Genomic DNA, 17,791 nt, shown 5'->3' with positions numbered 1-17,791 from the left:
AGGATATAGATTGTAAACAAAGTGAAAACTTACAATAATATGAAAAAGCAAATAAAATATGAGTTGACGAAGAATGAAAACAAAATCACCTCTTCCTTCTAAAAAGCGGTTATGTGCTTTTTTTTTAGACAAAAATGAGAGATTAAAAAAAAACCTATTAATGGTTAATCATAAGTAGATGCTTTGTGGTTACACGGATTTGCAGATGGGTACCCGTGAAATTTTTCGTTACAAAAGCAACCATGTGGTTTGCAAAATTTTGATTTTTTTACTTTGCCAAATTTGGTCGATAACGACCTCAAAATGAAAATTTTCAAGAATTAAACTTGTTTAATATCATATTATTATGGAAACAAGTCTAAAAACACTGCACCATTGAGGGGGATAGGAACACTAGTTTTTTCCAAAAGTCTGCTAGAGTTAGAAAGACTTGGGCCGGTATTAATCATTTAAGGATCGGGGATGAGGGTCCTACTTCTGACACGACAAAATTATCTGATCATGTTATTGAGTATTTCTCTAATCTCTTTCGTAGTTCTAGGGAGCATATTGATCTTTCGTCTATTAATGAGGTAATTCCCAACTTAGTCACTTCTTTGGAAAATGAAGATTTAGTTTCTAAACCCTCCTTTGAAACTATTAAAGACACGGTCTTTTCCATGGATCCTGACAGTGCCCCTGGTCCTGATGGTTTTGGGGGAACTTTTTATTGTTCCTTTTGGGATATTGTTGGACAGGATGTTTGCAATAGGGTTCAGGCTTTCTTTGATCATGGTTGCATCCTGCCTGGTTTAAATTCTAGTATTATGGCTCTAATTCCTAAGGTTGCTGAAGCTGACAGAATTGAAAACTTTCGTCCAATTGTAATGAGTAACTTTGGTTTCAAAATCATTTCAAAAATTCTTGCTGATCGTCTTGCAGTTATTGCTGCAAGAATTGTTTCTCCCAACCAGTATGGTTTTCTTAAAGGTAGAAGCATTCATCAGTGCATTGCCTTAGCTTCCGAGGGAGTTAATATGCTTGACAGAAAACGTTTTGGTGGTCACATGGCTTTAAAAATTGATATTCGTAAGGCTTTTGATACTTTAGATTGGAACTTCCTCTTGGCTATGCTGGAATCCTTTGGTTTTTCTCTCACTTTCAGGGATTGGATCCTTAACATTCTGGCATCTGCTCGTATTTCTGTGATGATTAATGGTTCTCCAAAGGGTTACTTTTCTTGTTCTAGAGAGGTTAGACAAGGGGATCTCCTCTCTCCTCTTCTGTTTGACATTGCTGAGGATTTTCTCTCTCGTTGGCTTGCTAAAATGGTGCGGGAGGGTAGTTATTCTCCTATGTATTATTCTGGTGGAAACTTTTTTCCCTCTCATCTTCTATTTGCTGATGACATGCTCATTTTTGGAGTGGCTTCCTTGAACAACTTGTATGCATTCAAGGATTTCTTCCTACTCTATGGACAAATCTCCAGTCAGCAGGTTAGTTGGGATAAATCTGCTGCCTTTTTTGGTTCTCAGGTGAGTCCTCAGAGGAGGGTTCGTCTGGCTCACTGTCTTGGCATCCGTTTGGAGTCCCTCCCTTTTAGTTACTTAGGAGTCCCTCTATTTATTGGAGCTCCTAGGGCTCGTCATCTCAGCAGCCTTGCAGATAAATTTCTCTCTCAATTTAGCAAGTGGAAAGGAAGCTCTCTCTCCTTTGCAGGGCGTTTAACTCTAATTAAGTCTGCTATTACTTGTTCTCTGGTTCACTCATTCTTGATCTATAAGTGGCCAGTGAGATTGTTGAAAAAGCTCAATAGAAGTGTTAGGAACTTCTTTTGGACGGGTTGTATTGATCAGAGGAAGCTAATCACAGTTCCCTGACAAACTTGTTGCAGAGGTTTGGAGGGTGGAGGATTGGGCATTAAGGACTTTATGATCTTTAACCAGGCTCTCTTGGGTAAGATGTGTTGGGATTTAATTCAAGGAACCAGTCTTGCTATTTCTCTGATGAAATCTAGATTTCTGGCTGTCTCTGGTTTGCCTAAAGCTACCATTGCTCCTTCTTCGATTTGGTCTTCTTGTAAGTTTGTTTATTCATCCATTTGGAAACAGACCTTTTGGTGGATTGACCAGTCTTCAAAGCTCAACTTCTAGACTGATAGGTGGATAATTCCTTCGGTAGCGGACAGATTGGGTCTCGATCATCAAGAAAAGCGTTCGCGCTTTAATTCTGTTAATGACTTTTTGATTAATTCAGAGTGGTTTGAAATAGGAAATCTTCCTTCGGATGTTCAAGTCAGTATTCGAGCTATTCACAGGGGTAGAGATGTTATTGATTTCTGTGCTTGGCAGCCCTCTACAAAGGGTATTTTCTCTGCCAAAGAATACTATTCAGTTATCAGTTCTAGTTCCTCTCCGGTGGACTGGTATAAATTTGTTTGGAATGCTCACATTCCCCCTTCTCGCTCCTTTACTTTCTGGAGAGTTTTGCATGGACGGGTTCCGACTCATGATCTCCTGCAGCGCCTTGGATTCTCCATTGCCTCTTGCTGTGTTCTTTGTGGCAGGGATGCTGAGTCCATTAATCATTTATTCATTAGCTGTTCTTTTGCAGATTCCCTTTGGAGGGCCCTTGAGATTCATTTTGCCCGTTCTTTACCTCGACATTCCCAATTCATCCACTTCTTCAGCAATCTCCGTAGCATTCATTTTGGCTCCCAGGTGTCGACAATCTGGCGTGTTGCCGTTATCATTTGCATCTGGTTAATCTGGCATTGTCGGAATGAAGCAATCTTTAAGGATGTTTCTCCTTCTTTTCAGCACTCGAAGATCAAACTATTTCGAATGATTCGCGAGTCCTTTGCCTTTTCTAAAGGTTTTTGCTCTTCGCGAAGAGATGCTGTTATCTTATCCAATCTTCTAGCTTCTCCTAGACCGCCTCCTGCTCCCAACATTATTCTGATCCACTGGCTTAAACCTCTTCCGGGCTGGGTTAAAGTCAATGTGGATGGCTCTGCTTTTGGCACTCCTAGCGAGGCTGAAGCGGGTGGTATTTTTCGCAACTATCGAGGTTTTCCCAAAGGTTGTTTTGCTTTTTCTATCCCTCCTTCTTTTGCTTATATGGCTGAATTGAGAGCCGCTATTTTCGCAATTGAGCTCGCTTGGGAGAAAAATTGGCATCAGCTTTGGGTTGAGTCAGACTCAATGTACGTTGTTAATCTGCTTAGACATCGTTCCATGGACGTGCCTTGGAGTATTCGATAAGAATGGTTGCACTGTCTCAGTATTTGCTCTAGGATGAACATTCTCTTTTCTCACATCTTTAGGGAAGGAAATAAAGTTGCTGATGCTTTGGTAAAATTTGGAGTTTCTTCTTCAATGATCAATTGGTGGCCTTCCGCTCATGATTTTTGCCATAGGTTTATCAATGATGACATTTGTAATATTTCTCATTTGCGTTTCTCTTAATTTTCTCTAAACTTTTCTCCTCCCCTCTTCTTTTTGTTTGTTCTCATTCCTCTCCTCTTGTTCAAACGTTCATTTTTTCCTTTTTTAATATATTTCGGGTTTGACAGTTCTTGGGCCATGGGTGCTCACCCCGCTCTAGTTCTGTCTCGTCCCAATTTCTATAAAAAAAAGTCGAAATGTGACAAATATGGCAAATTTTGGGAATTGCAGAAAAGTGCAGTATTACGAGAATTTGTTGAAAATGTAAAATTTCAATAGGAGGTATGGTTTCGAATTGCATAAACCTAAACTATTTTCATTAATCCTTAACATATACATCTTATATACATTATCTTACACACATGTGAAAAGTAAAAAAAGAAGGGAAGATATGAGTTTTGGTTAAAGATGAAGGAACGAGGAAGATGTGAGTATTTTTGTTCAAATGTAGTGAGAGTGTCTAGATTTGTAAGATGTTGGATAGTTAAATTTAATATGTCAATAGACTTTTAAAGTGGATCAGATTTATTATTAACCTATGAAAAATGGAATATAACCCATTTTATACTAATTAATTTAGAAAAAAAATGACAAAGTAGAGTAGAGAAGAGGGTGAAGCGGTTTTTAAGTGCCCCTTTCAACCTTTTACCTAGGGATGCAACTGGGACAGGGAATACCCTTCCCGTCTCATTTTTTGGCAGGGACGGAGACGGAGATGGAGATCAATATGGTCTTTGTAGACGGATACGGGGTGGGGTTGGAAAATAGTATCTCCGTCCTGCGGGGATTCCCGTAAAACCCCGACAAGTAATCCTCGATTATATATAAATGAAATGAAAAATATTTACTTAAATGTACACAGGAAGGATCAAAACTCTAACCAATTGAAATACCATCAAATACCTTAACTATATGTACCCATTCTACTTGTGGTTAACTATTCACTAATTAAGTAACAAGTAACAAATATTAGAATTTTTAAACAATTGATAAAAGTAGAATCCTTTCTCTTTGGTGCGTTCGTATCTCCTGCTTTACCCATTCTCTGCTTCCTTATTTTCTAGGGTTCTATCTCCACTCCACCCACGCCATCGCCACCTCCACCGCCACCTCGACCTCGACCTCGCACACCGCCGTTCGTATCTCCAGTCATTCCACTTCTCACGGCGCCGGAAACAGAGAGCGGCTTCTCCTACTCGCTCTCCACTCCACCGCCGCCTCCACCTCTGGATCTCCACCTCTTCTGCACAAAATCTAAACTCGGGTAAGTTTTCTAAACTCTGTGTTGTGTACGATTTGGGAATATTGAGTTGATTCCATCAGCAGGAGTCTTAAATTATGGGCAGGTAGGATGTTAATATCTTTTACTGCATTACTATCTACTTTGCTTCGATAATTTCGTATTTACCTAAAAATAGGCATATGAAAATTGATTTTCCTCCCCCTGTAATACTGGCATAGCACACTGCATGATTTGAAATTTGTTTTTCTCTTATGCAGATGTATGTTTGAACTTTCTTAATTTTAAAATGATGAATGGTATTTTAGATTCTGGTGTCAGTATATGAAATTTCTTTTCCTCCCTATGTTTAAACATACTCTTCATTCTTGAACGGTATATGAAATTTGTTTTCCTCCCCTGGAATTCTATTCCTAGACTATTGTATTACATAGTTTAAAATTGGTTCAATTAGTTCACTACGTGTATATTTATAATTGTCTTGGTATGCGAATTTGAATGTAAAATGAAGAGTATCAGTAATCAAACTGAAAGAATATGCAAGTAAAAGAGATTGTAGATGCTTCCCTTTATTTAGATCTTCGAGTCTTGTTTGTTTGAACATTGGAAAATTGAAACCTTTTCAATTTCATTTGGTGTTATAGTTATTATCATATATATAACATGTCAACTGCATATGGTTAGACTCAATGTTGATCAGATTTCTGACTCTGCACTATCACTTTCTTTAAACTCAAATTTGAATTAAATGCTATAAAGATGTAATTACAAATCTAATTTGTAAAATCCAGTTTAAGTGTTATTGAACAATGGCTTCTCCAGTTTCTCATAATCAGAAGTGATAGGACCAGGCATGCTCTTATATAATTTTTAATTAAACAACTTATACTTCAAAGCTGTTTTGAGTAAGACTTTCTTATGTGTTGTTTAATTTGCAACAGAATGGGCCGAAAAGCTGGCACTCTGTACATCAACCCAAAGAAATTCGGGTCTCTCTCAAAACCTTGCATGAAGGAAATGATATCGTTTCTGAATTGCCTGTCTCTGAGCCAGCAAAACGATGAGAAATGTGTTCGGTATAAGGAACTTCTGAATACCTGTATGGATGCTCAGGTAATGTTTGATGGCTTAAAGCACTTTTTGGCCCTTGACCTATCCAAAATTTAGGCATTTGGCCCCTGACCTATTATTTGGTCATATTTGGCTCCTGACCTATCAAATTAGATAAAATCCAACCCATATTGAATGAAAAATTAACTGTGTTGAAAAATTAACAGCGGTAACCAATACAAAAACCACATATGACACATAAATAAAATTAATTTTCAACTAGAGATGGCAACAGGAACTATTTTACACAGTAAAAAAATCCTAAAAACTTTTTCTAGTGTTCCGATAGAGTGAAAATTAATTTTATTTATGTGTCATGTGTGGTTTTTGTATTGGTTACCGCTGTTAATTTTCCAACACAGTTAATTTTTCATTCAATATGGGTTGGATTTTATCTAATTTGATAGGTCAGGGGCCAAATATGACCAAATAATAGGTCAGGGGCCAAATGCACAAATTTTGGATAGGTCAAGGGCCAAAAAGTGTTTTAAGCCAATGTTTGATTGAGCATTATCTAATTCCCTAACAATGGATGCAATTTAAACATTTGCTAAAGATTTTGATCACTGCTGTGCAGAGTGGCAAGAACAGAAAGCCTTGGGGAAGCATTAATTATCACCTGCAGAGGCTCAATCGGGGAAGAAAGTAGATTTCATCGGCATGCCATTTGTTTATTAATTTTCGAAGAAATTTTGGAGCACATCCAACCGGTTCAACTGAATCCGGTACACAAACCGGTCTCAAAAAGCATAAGATATTACATTGTCTAGAACGAGTTAAAGACTCGTCCATCCGAGTGGTTCAACCGGTGACATCTAAACCCAGACATGGGTATGATTTTTAAGCCTATTATTCTTAGAAAAATTATAAGTTGGTATTAAAGAACATCACTATTAGTAATATAATAATTATACTACTAATGTTTGAATCTGATAGTTTTATAGTATGGAGTTATTGTTATATTGACATTTTAGTTCATCAGGTTGAATTTGTTAATTTGATATTTTGGAATATTATAAATTGGTATTAAACAATATTGTTAGTAGTAAAAATTATTTGAACATAGTAAATAATTTACTAGAAGGATACATCAATAAAATAATCATTTTTATTTATATAATTTGTTAAATTCTGGTTGAATTTCGAATCCTTGATCTTTTATTTTATCCAGTGTTTTGATCGATCTGGTTTTGATAACTCTATCCCGTCTCCACTGTATCTGTTCCTGGGAATATATTAAAAAATAACCTTTTCTCTCTACAGCCGTTTCGGGTTAAGAAGATGCGAAGTGTTTCATTGTAAATGGAGAATTACTATTTATGCAATTGCTTTGATCTGGACCAAACCTGATTATAGGTTTTATGCCGTGTTATGAGTTTGTCCAGCATCAATGTGTCTTAAATGAACTTTAACCAAACATTGATGTGATAGCCTCTACCTTAAGATAAATATGATGTGTAACGGTTGAGGAGATGAGGCAGAAACATGGTTATGTATTGATTTTTCTTGTGTTTTTTTTTTTTTTTGACATTTGGCATTGTAGAATTGGTTGCGGGTGGAAACCATATAGGTGATAATTTCTGTTACGACAACATGATTTATTTTATCTATATAGGTCATATTAGATAAAATAACTCAAATTTGATGTCCGAAGTACTAATAATCTTAATCTTGTTGTTTAGTTCAGCTGTTAGCTAATAGTTGTTGCTGTTTGCAGTTACAATAAGCTGTTAGTTGTTTGTTATTAGTTGTTTAATTATTAGTGTTTGGTAAAATTAGATTGAAATGTTACTGTTTGGATTTAAAATGTCTAATATGGACATGTTTTAAATTAATTAACAAAGAAATTATAAAAGAGATAAGGTGAAAAAATGTCCATAATGTTTACAACTAGGAACAATTTTACTCTTAACATCTAAAATGGTGCAATTTTATCCATAACGTTGGTAGCTAAGAGCAATTTTACCCCTAATATTGGCAAGTCGAATCAATTTCATACATTATTGTAAAACACAAATATTTTATTTCTTATTCTACACCAATTGTACATAGTTTTAAAAAAAGATTTCATATTTTTTATAATTTAATAATAAAATTGAAAATTAATATTTAGAAATTCGGTGAAATATTTGAATTTTTTTTATCCAACTCGTACAAAAGAATATATATATATGTTATTAGTGATGATAAAATGGTGCACATGTGAAGTGTAGATGACAATATTCATGACCAAGAAGACAATATGATGAATTATTTCTCAAATTGACCAAACTTGTCAATGTTAGAAGTAAAATTGCTCTTGGTTGCCAACATTAGTGGTATAATTGCACAATTTTAGTCGTTAAGGGTGAAATTGCTCCTAGCTATAAACGTTAGGGGTATTTTCACACCTTATCCTATTATAAAATAAAAAATGTGTTACACAAATTAATAAAAATAATCTATATAAAAAATAAAAAAAGAAAAAATTTTATTGAACGCAACAATAACGTGTTCTTCCGGTAATTATGTTGTAGAAATATAAATAATGTTAAAGAAAAAACATATTTTGTGGAAATAAGAAGGATAGTTTTGTTAATAACAAATAACTATAAACAACTGTTTATAAAAAACTCAAAACAGGAGCTTTTTGTGAAAAGCTCCAAAACGCTGCCGTTTTCAGAGAAAATGCTAAACGCTACGGTTATATAAACCTAACCAAACGCTATATTTCCAACGGTTTAGAGTGAAACACTAAACGCTCATCCGAAAAGCTGAAACAAACACTCTGCATATGGTTTCCTCAACTTAACCAGAAAAACGGATTGGCTAATTGAACTTTAAATTAATGGCAGATAACCTATTATATTGTAGAGCTGATGATAATGATATTGTAAGAAATTTTAATTTTTGAATTTTTTTTGCTTTGATATCATTTAGGTATTGTTTAGTTAAAAGAGAAAGTGATTGTTTAGAAGAAGAAAGTTCCAAAAAATGGTTATCTAGAAAATCCAAAATGACGGTTCAAACAATTTTAATTCTTGAACTTCTTCATTTTGAGGTTATCATGTTTTTTTTAACTTGGACCTCGTTTGACAAACTACTTAATGATTAAAATAAAAATACTAAGCATTTATAATTTAAGTGTGTTTGATAATAATTGTTATTTCTCAACCACTTAAAATATTCAATTAAGTTAAAATACGTTTATTTTGATAAGTCAAAATATTTAATTTAAAATTTTAAGTTAAACTTTACCAACTAATATTTTTGTATTCACTACTTAATTTAAGTATTTATCAAACAGTTATATTATTTAATAATTTCAATACTTAAAATTTTGTACTTATTTTTCGACATTTAATTTGCAGTTTTATCAAACACCACCTTAATCAACGGTAAAATAGACCATTATATTAGTAAATTGCAAAGTTCAAGTTCATAATAAAAGCAAGATAAAAGTTGGGACACCATAAAAGCAAGAGAAAAGTTGGGACACCATAGATGTACCAGACAAATATAAGAAGCAATACCGTCTCTTCATTAGAAGAGACAAGAACATGTGTCGCATGAAGAGCTTCTAGATCAAATGGGAGAAGAATTTCGAAATCACTCCGGAAGTAAGGAAGATTGTGTTAGGGCCTATTTGTTTCAACTGTTTCTGTTTGCTGTTGCTGATAGGTAATATATATTAGTTGTTTTTTCTCAAAAAAAAAAAGTAGTTGTTTCAGAATTTATCAAACACTTTCTATTTTCTGTTTAGTATTGAAAGACAAAAAACAGTTCTGAAAATGGAAACAAATGGGCACTTAGTAAAATACAAACTGTAGATCTGGCTTCTCTCTCTCAGATCTGTTGTCATGGTGAAGAATTTTTATGAAGATGGAGAATTTTGAGATCTATCTTCTCTCTCTCAGATCTATTTCTCTCTTTTAGATCTTTTTTCTCTCTTTTAGATCTATCCTCTCTCTCTCAGATCTATTTCTCTCTTTTATATCTTTTTCTCTCTTTTAGATCTTTTTCTCTCTTTTAGATCTATCTCCTCTCTCTCTCTCTCTCTCTCTCTCTCTCGGCTAGGGTTCATGGTAAAGCGTGTTAGGGATAGATCTAGGGAGAGGGGGGCTGTGGCCGGCGAGGGGGGGTCGGATCTGGAGGGGATTTGCGGCAAGGAAGGGGGCGGTGGCCTGGTGGTTTGGGGCGAGAAGGGTGAGGCAAGTTTTGTTGGCGGCGAGCGTGCACCTAGTGTAGATCGGGGCGGGGTGCTTGGCGGGGTGGAGGCAGGGGAATCCAGGGGCGTCGGTAGGGATCTCGTGGGCATGGATGGTGCATCGGCAGGGTTCTCGCGGGCGCCGCCCGTGCGGCTGGGGACGGATCTTTGCGATCCACAGGCGGCAGATTCGACAAGGTTGTCGCGGCTGGGTGCGGATCAATGGGAGATACGGGCGTCTGGGTTTTCTGATGCCGGGGGTAAGGCTTCCCCAATCTCGAGGGGAGAAGTGGGGCCGGGGGTGCCTGGCGCAGGGCTATGCGCCGCTAGTGCCGGGCACTGCCCAGGCGCTGCCGGCTCCTCGGTCGGGCAGTGGGCTGGGGCTGTCGGCGCAGTGCCTTGCGCGGGATCCTCTCCTCCGGGCTGTGAGGGGCAGGCAGGGGCTACGACGGGGAGGCAGGCTGCCTCGGGTCTGGATGTTTCTAATAATTCGGGAAGGGTGGGTGTTGTAGGAGTAGCTCATGGGAAGACGGTCTCCCCCAGACCTAGGGTTCAGATGAGCGAGATTGGTAAAAACTCTTGGAAGGACACGGTCATGGGGGTGGCTGAGGAAGAGCCGGTTTTAGAGGAAGTTTTAATGGTGGGAGATTCTGATGATATGTTCTCGGATTCTGATGAGGAAGATAATGGCCAGGAGGATCCTCTCTGTCCGGTCATTAGACTTTCCGCTGCAGAGAAGCGTGAGCTTAGAGAGAAGTGGAAGGTGTCTTTGATTGTTACTGTCCTGGGTAAGCGAATTAGTTTTAACTATTTTGCCCAAAGAATACAAGCGCAGTGGGCAAGGAAAGGTAAAGTCAGTATTACTGACCTGGAAAATGACTACTATGTCATTAAATTTACTAGGGTTGAGGATTATAATTCGGTTATCAAGGGAGGCCCATATATCATTTCCAATCATGTTTTGGCCTTAAGGCCTTGGGTTCCTAATTTTAAACCTCACGACTGTTCGGTTAACAGGATCTTGACTTGGGTAAGATTCCCGGGCCTTCCCATTGAGTACTACAGTGAAAACTTTCTGAGTAAAATAGGAGGTTTGGTTGGTAAGGTCCACCATGTGGACAAGACTACAATTGGGGCCATTAGGCGTAAGTTTGCTAGGGTATGTATAGATGTTGATCTGGCTAAACCTTTACTTTCTAAGTTCTGTGTTCAGGATAAAGTGTTCTTTATTGAGTATAAAGGTTTACATAACATCTGTTATGATTGTGGCATGTATGGTCATTCTCAGGAGGGTTGCCCTAAAAGGGAGAGGGTTGTTATAGAGAGGGTTGAGAGTAGTGTGCGGATTACTGGAGGGAACCAGGGGTATGAAGGGAACTTTGGTCCCTGGATGGTGGCAAAGAGGCCCGCTAGACGTAGGAATCAACCTGCAGTGGTTTACAATCGTCCTCCTGATATCAACACAAATTCTAAGTCCCTTTCTCCTAAAGCTACTGTTATTCCAAATGTCAAGGAGAAGCCTGTCCTCAAAGCTAGAAAGGAGGCTGGGGTTTCTTCAGTAGCCTTGCCTGGGTCCAGATTTGGGGCCCTGATGATTGAGGAAGTTCAAGAGTCAGACCAAGATGAGAATCATATGGATGAGAGTATTCCAGGATTAGAGTCTGTAGATCCAGTCGAGAAGGTGGTTGAATCTGTGAACCCGCTTTTTGTCTCTAAGGATGAAGCCCAGGGGGGGACCCTGACCCTTGCAGCTAGAAGGATGAAGAATTCAAATGAGGTTAGTATTCCTGTTCCTGGTATTGATCCTGGGATTGGAAAATCTATGGGAGTTAACAAAACTAATATGAAAAAGCTTAAAGGAAAACAAAAAAGTGGCCTTAACACTTTGGCGTTTCCAGATAAGAGGGGGCCCGGGGGTACCTCGGTAAGGCTCTCAGGAGCCCCTAGTAAATACCTAGCTTAGGGTAGGGGTGTGGTCAGTTGTCCTCCTTTCTATGGATTTGTTATTTTGGAATGTTAGGGGTGCGGCTAGCAAGGCTACCCGTATCCATATTAATGATCTTATTAAGCAGTTTAATCCATCTTGTTTTGCTCTTTTGGAAACTAAGATTAGTGGTGAGAAAGCAGATGAGGTGGTTAAGAAGTTTAAGAACTGGCACTGTGTTAGATCGGAGGCAACTGGCCGGGCTGGAGGGATTTGGCTTTTTTGGAGGCCAGATCGGATTCATTTTGATATTCTTAGCATGGATAAGCAGTTCATTCATTGTAAAGTGAGTATTTCCGGCAATACTCCCTTTTTTATTACCCTTGTGTATGCTGACCCTATCTTGTCTAATCGAAAACGGCTCTGGGAGGTTCTCTATTCTATGAGTGTCAGCATTTCGGAGCCCTGGTTTGTGGCGGGTGACTTCAATGATATCGCCTTTATGAGTGATCAGAGAGGGGGATCCAATCATTATGTTAATCGCTGTCTGCATCACAAGAATAGTATGGATTTATGTGGGCTTTCCGATCTGGGGGCTTCTGGTCATAAATTCACTTGGAAGCGTAATAATACTTTTGTTCGATTGGACAAAGTCTACGCTAATGTTTTAGCTCTAACTTCCTTCCCCGAGTGCTCTGTGTTGAACCTCCCATTCCGTCATTCGGATCATTGTCCTATTTTGTTTAGACTTTTGAGAGGTAAGCATCCTAGGGGTAAGAGACCGTTCCGGTATCAGTTGGCTTGGGAGTCCCATCCTAAGTTTAAAGAGTTCGTTCATGAGAGTTGGAGACCTCATTCGTATGTACTGCAAGCTGCTGAAGGGTTCAGGAATAAGGTGCAGGGGTGGAATAGGAATGTGTTTGGGCATATTATCAGAAGGAAGAACAAGTTATTAAAGAGGATGGAGGGCATTCAACGCAGGTTGGAGGGGAGGTTTGATCATAGCCTTGAGGGCCTCCTCAGAACCCTTCAGAAGGAGCTGGAGGCTGTGCTTAGGCAGGAGGAGTTCCTTTGGTTCCAGAAGTCTCGGAAGTCCTGGATTAGAGATGGCGATCGTAATACCAAATACTTCCATCTCTCTACCCTGATTAGAAGGCAGAGAAATAGAATTGAGGCCATTAAGGATTCTAATGGTGATTGGGTTTATGAAGATGAGGTTATTCGAAACTTAGCCCTGGATTTCTACAGAGAGCTGTTCAAAGAGGAACCTGTTCTTTTGGAGAGGGCTCACTCTATTGCTACATTTCCTTTAATCAGTGAGGATTGTAGTCAGGAGGCCTTTCAACCTATTTTCCGAAAAGAGATTGACCAAGCTATCTTCAGCATTGGGGCTTCTAAAGCTCCTGGGATTGATGGTCTTCCGGCGGGCTTTTACCATAAGCATTGGGATGTAGTGAAGGAAGGCATCTATAATTTTGTCTTGGGGGTGTTCAGTGGTTCGAAGGATATTGAGCTGGTTAATAGAACCCTCCTGGTTCTGATTCCTAAGATTGATAAGCCTTCTTCCTTTTTGCATATGAGACCTATCAGTCTTTGTAATGTTCTTTACAAAACTGTTACAAAGATTGTGGCTAATAGAATCCGTGGCATTCTTCCTGCGATCATTTGTCAGAATCAGGGTAGCTTTGTGCCTGGTAGACAAATGATGGATAATGTGGTGATCGCCCAAGAGATGGTCCACACGATGAAGATTAGGAAGGGGAGGAAAGGCATTGTGGCTCTGAAGCTGGATTTAGAGAAGGCCTATGATCGAATTAATTGGGATTTCTTGATGGAGAGCCTTGAGAGAGCTAGAATCCCGGACAGCTGGAGAAGTTTAATTAAGGTATGTATTTCTTCTCCTGTGTTTCAAGTTATGGTCAATGGGGATATGTCGGAGGAATTTTCCCCGGGCAGAGGAATCCGTCAGGGGGATCCTATGAGCCCTTTCCTTTTTGTTATTGCTATGGAGAGGCTCTCTCACCTGATTCAGGATGCGATTGATAATGGGAGTTTCCACCCTGTGGCGATCAACAGCTTCTGTCCCCAGGTGACTCACTTATTCTTTGCAGATGATGTCCTTATCTTTCTTGAGGGTAATGAGGAGCAGTTGAGAGTCATTATGGATATTCTGGATTGTTTTTGTTCGGCCTCTGGGCAGAAGCTTAATATCCAGAAATCTAGGATGATGTGCTCTAAGAATATGAATCAGAGAGTCTGTAAGAGATTAAGTGATCTCTCAGGTATTCCTCTTACTGATTCTCTTGGGAAGTATCTGGGCGTTCCCCTCCATAGTGAGCGTGTGTCTAAAGGCTCCTTCAAAGAGACTTTGGATAAAGCTAATTCGAAGTGTGCCACTTGGAAAGCCAAGACTCTGTCTCTCGCTGGCCGCCTCACGTTAATTCAATCTGTTAATTGTGCTGCTCCCAATCACATCATGCAGGCTTGTAAGCTTCCGGATCCTGTGCTTAATGATCTTGACAAGATTAACCGTAGGTTCCTGTGGGGGGAAGCTGCGGAGGGCAGGAAGATCCATCTTGTGCCTTGGAGTGAGGTTTGCCAGCCTAAAGATTCTGGGGGTCTGGGTATTAGGAAAGCAAAGGACAATAATAAAGTTTTATTAATGAAACTCCTTTGGCGTATGTGGCAAAACCCCTCCTCTCTTTGGGTTCGCCTCCTTTGTGGTAAGTATCGGAAAGACAAAATCTTCGGGGGCCCGAAAGAGAGAGTTGCTAATTGTTCCTTCCTCTGGAAAGGACTTAGTGCTGTGTTTGATGAGTTCTGCTCGGGAGTTGGCCTGGAGGTGGGGAATGGTAAGTCCATTAGTTTCTGGTTTGATAACTGGATTGGGGATAAACCGTTAATTGAGGTGTGTTCTTCCCCCCCGCCTAGTGATATACGCAACTGGAGGATTGCCGATGTGGTTGACTCGGAAGGGGACTGGATCTGGTCAAAGTTTGATACTTTCTTTAGCCTTGAGACTCTCCTTAGAATGCGGGGAGTGAAGGTGAGTAATCAAGAGGAAGACTTAGATAGGCACTGTTGGGCGCTGACTAACAATGGAGTTTATTCTTGCAAATCGGCCTTTGAAGCTTTCTCTCTCTTTAGATCTGATCCTCCCTCGGATGTGTGGAAGTCGATTTGGACCCTTAAAGTTCCTTTCCGTATTAGGAGTTTCTTGTGGCTGGGCGTTAAGGACAGGCTTCTTACTAATTCGGATAGGCACAGAAGGCACTTGGCTGATTCTGGAGCTTGCAGTAGATGCAGAGGCCATGTTGAGACTTTGTGCCATGCTCTTAGAGATTGCTCTAATAGTAAAGAGGTTTGGAGGAAAATTCTCCCACACCATATTTTCTCTTCCTTCATGGCACATTCTGAGGTCGACTGGTTCTCTGATGGTGTTAGAGGAAAGTTGCTTCCATACATGGAGCATGGTGACATTTTCTTTGCTATTATCTGTCACCAAGTTTGGAAATGGAGAAACGAGGAGATTTTTGGAGATAAAACTGTTTTTATGACAAACTTAGCTGATTTCTTCTCGAAAAAACTTTTCTCTATTATCGATAGTTTCAAAGGAGAGTCCCTTGCCAGAGCCTCTCAGTGTTGTGATGTCCATCTCGTGGGATGGAGCAGGCCAAGAGAGGGGGTTGTGAAGCTGAATACTGATGGTTCCTGCCTCAGTAACGGTAAGATTGCGGCTGGAGGTGTGTTTAGAGATGTAGGGGGCGTCTGGCTTTCTGGGTTCTCCCAGAATTTAGGGTTGGGTTCTTCCTTTTCTGCGGAGCTCTGGGCTATTCTTACTGGAATCAATCTTGCTAAAAGGCTGGGTGTTAAGAGGCTCTCTGTGGAGTCTGATAATTTGGAAGCAATCAAAATGATTTCTGAGAATCATTCTATGGGTCTTAACAGTCGCAACCTCATCAAAGCTATTATAAGGCTTTGCTCCTCCTTTGAGTTCGTAGAGTTCAGACACATTTTTAGAGAGCAGAATCGTGTTGCTGATCGCTTGGCGGCGGCGGGCCATGAAGGGACGTTAGGCGTTACTACCCTTCCTGTTTCCCCTAGTTTCATCTCTCATCTTCTCTTAGAAGATAGGATTGGGGTTAGCTTCCCTAAGCTAATTCCTGGGTAGTTTGTTGTTATTCATTTTTCTTTTCCTTTTCTACCAAAAAAAAAAAAAAGTAAAATACAAACTGTCCTTTTTATAGTACACATTTTCCATTCATAAATCGACACGTGTCTGTAGGAAGAGTTAGGGAAATCACTCCAAACGACTACCAATTTTATCCCTGATACCCTATAAATAGAACGAGATATACATACATTTTGTAATTCATAATCAATTTCTTAATGCTTACCTTTCTTAAAGTCTGCTAATTTTAACATCAGAGTGAAGTTTCTAGTCTCTACTTCTCCTTGATACATACATTAGAATAGTATTATCAGATTTCCTCGTATCATATATAATTTTACCATTGAATTCAAATAACAATTGTTAAAAAATAAGCTAAAAATTAATAAAATATGGGAATTAAGAATGAAAGGTTTGGTTGATTCTGAAAAGAAAAATTATATATATATATATATAGATATACAGTGGCGGAGCCAGAGCTCAAGGTCCGGAGGGGCTCAATTGCATGGAGATTTTTTTTTTAATAACGACTTAAAGCTTTGATTCATAGTAGTCGAATCGAAATTTTCAAATTTTTGATAATATAAGGGTAAATTTGATCATAATTGGAAAAATTAAGGTACAAAACAACTGAGATTCAATATGAAGTAAGGATAAGGTGCAAAAATACTCTAATGTTTACACCTAAGAATAATTTTACCTCTAACGTATAAAATGGTGCAATTTTACCCTTAATATTGACAGTCAAGAGCAATTTTATTCCTAACGTTGACAAGTTTGGTCAATTGGAGAAATTATTCATCAAATTGTTTTCTCGGTCATGAATTTTGTAACTAAAAAATATAATTAAAAATAATAAAGGAGAATGAGGTTAATAATGATTAAAAATGATATTTAATATTGATATTTTTAAAGGAGAATGAGATTTAATGGAAAAAATTAAAATGTGATAAAAAGTGAAGAAAGAGAGATTTGAACACAGGACCACTTGGATGTAGAGATGCCTTTAACTATCACTACAACCAACTATGCAAACTTAGTTTTATATAATTACATTCTACATTATAAGTATTAATTTTAACTATTTTGGGGGAGCTTCTCGGAACTAAACCACTATTCGTCAAGGGTGTTCCGGAGGGTCGGGAGACCCTCCCCTACCCCCCCCCCCCCCTAGATCCGCCCCTGTAGACATATATGGTAGATTCTATTCTATCCTTAATGGCTAAGGGTGTTAATGTATCATCTTCACACTCAAGCCAAGATACAATCAAAATAAAATGGGGCCTAAACCCTAACAATTATGTATATGAAAAGGATATATTTGTCAACAAATTAAACAGATTCCGCAAAAAACAACAATCTCATTACCCCAAAAGAATCCCAAGGAATCGTGACACTCCTAACCGGCCAATAAATTAAATGAATTAAGATTGATGTTTACTTGATTTAGATTGAACAATGAAAATGAATTGACACGATTACCCCGCGAAATAAATAAATTGTGTAGCGGATTGAACGTCATATCAATGAATCGTGTCAACATGATTCATTTAATATCTTGTCATTTTAAATACAATTAAATAATTTATTGGTCTTTAAGTTTGTGCATATTACACTAATTAATTTTTATGTTTTTAAAAACACACTATAACGTCCATGAGTTTTGATAAAACTAACTACTTTTTTTTTGAAAGGATAAAACTAACTACTTAGTCATTCCATTTATAAATTTTAT

General features: G+C 38.6%; 1 protein-coding gene across 1 annotated transcript; it reads left to right on the top strand.

The window, feature by feature from the left end:
- The first annotated feature begins 4,404 nt into the window (after positions 1–4,404).
- LOC136234818 (uncharacterized) lies at positions 4,405–6,811 on the top strand. Its single transcript, XM_066024302.1, has 3 exons — positions 4,405–4,689; positions 5,607–5,778; positions 6,353–6,811. The coding sequence occupies exons 2-3, from the start codon at positions 5,608–5,610 to the stop codon at positions 6,422–6,424; spliced, it is 243 nt and encodes an 80-aa protein (XP_065880374.1). The 5' UTR covers positions 4,405–4,689; position 5,607; the 3' UTR covers positions 6,425–6,811.
- The last annotated feature ends 10,980 nt before the right edge of the window (positions 6,812–17,791 follow it).

This window comes from Euphorbia lathyris, chromosome 7 (assembly GCF_963576675.1).
Source record: "Euphorbia lathyris chromosome 7, ddEupLath1.1, whole genome shotgun sequence".
Taxonomy (NCBI): Eukaryota; Viridiplantae; Streptophyta; class Magnoliopsida; order Malpighiales; family Euphorbiaceae; genus Euphorbia; species Euphorbia lathyris.
Note: the sequence above shows the minus strand (reverse complement) of the source record. Positions and strands in the feature narration are given on the sequence as shown.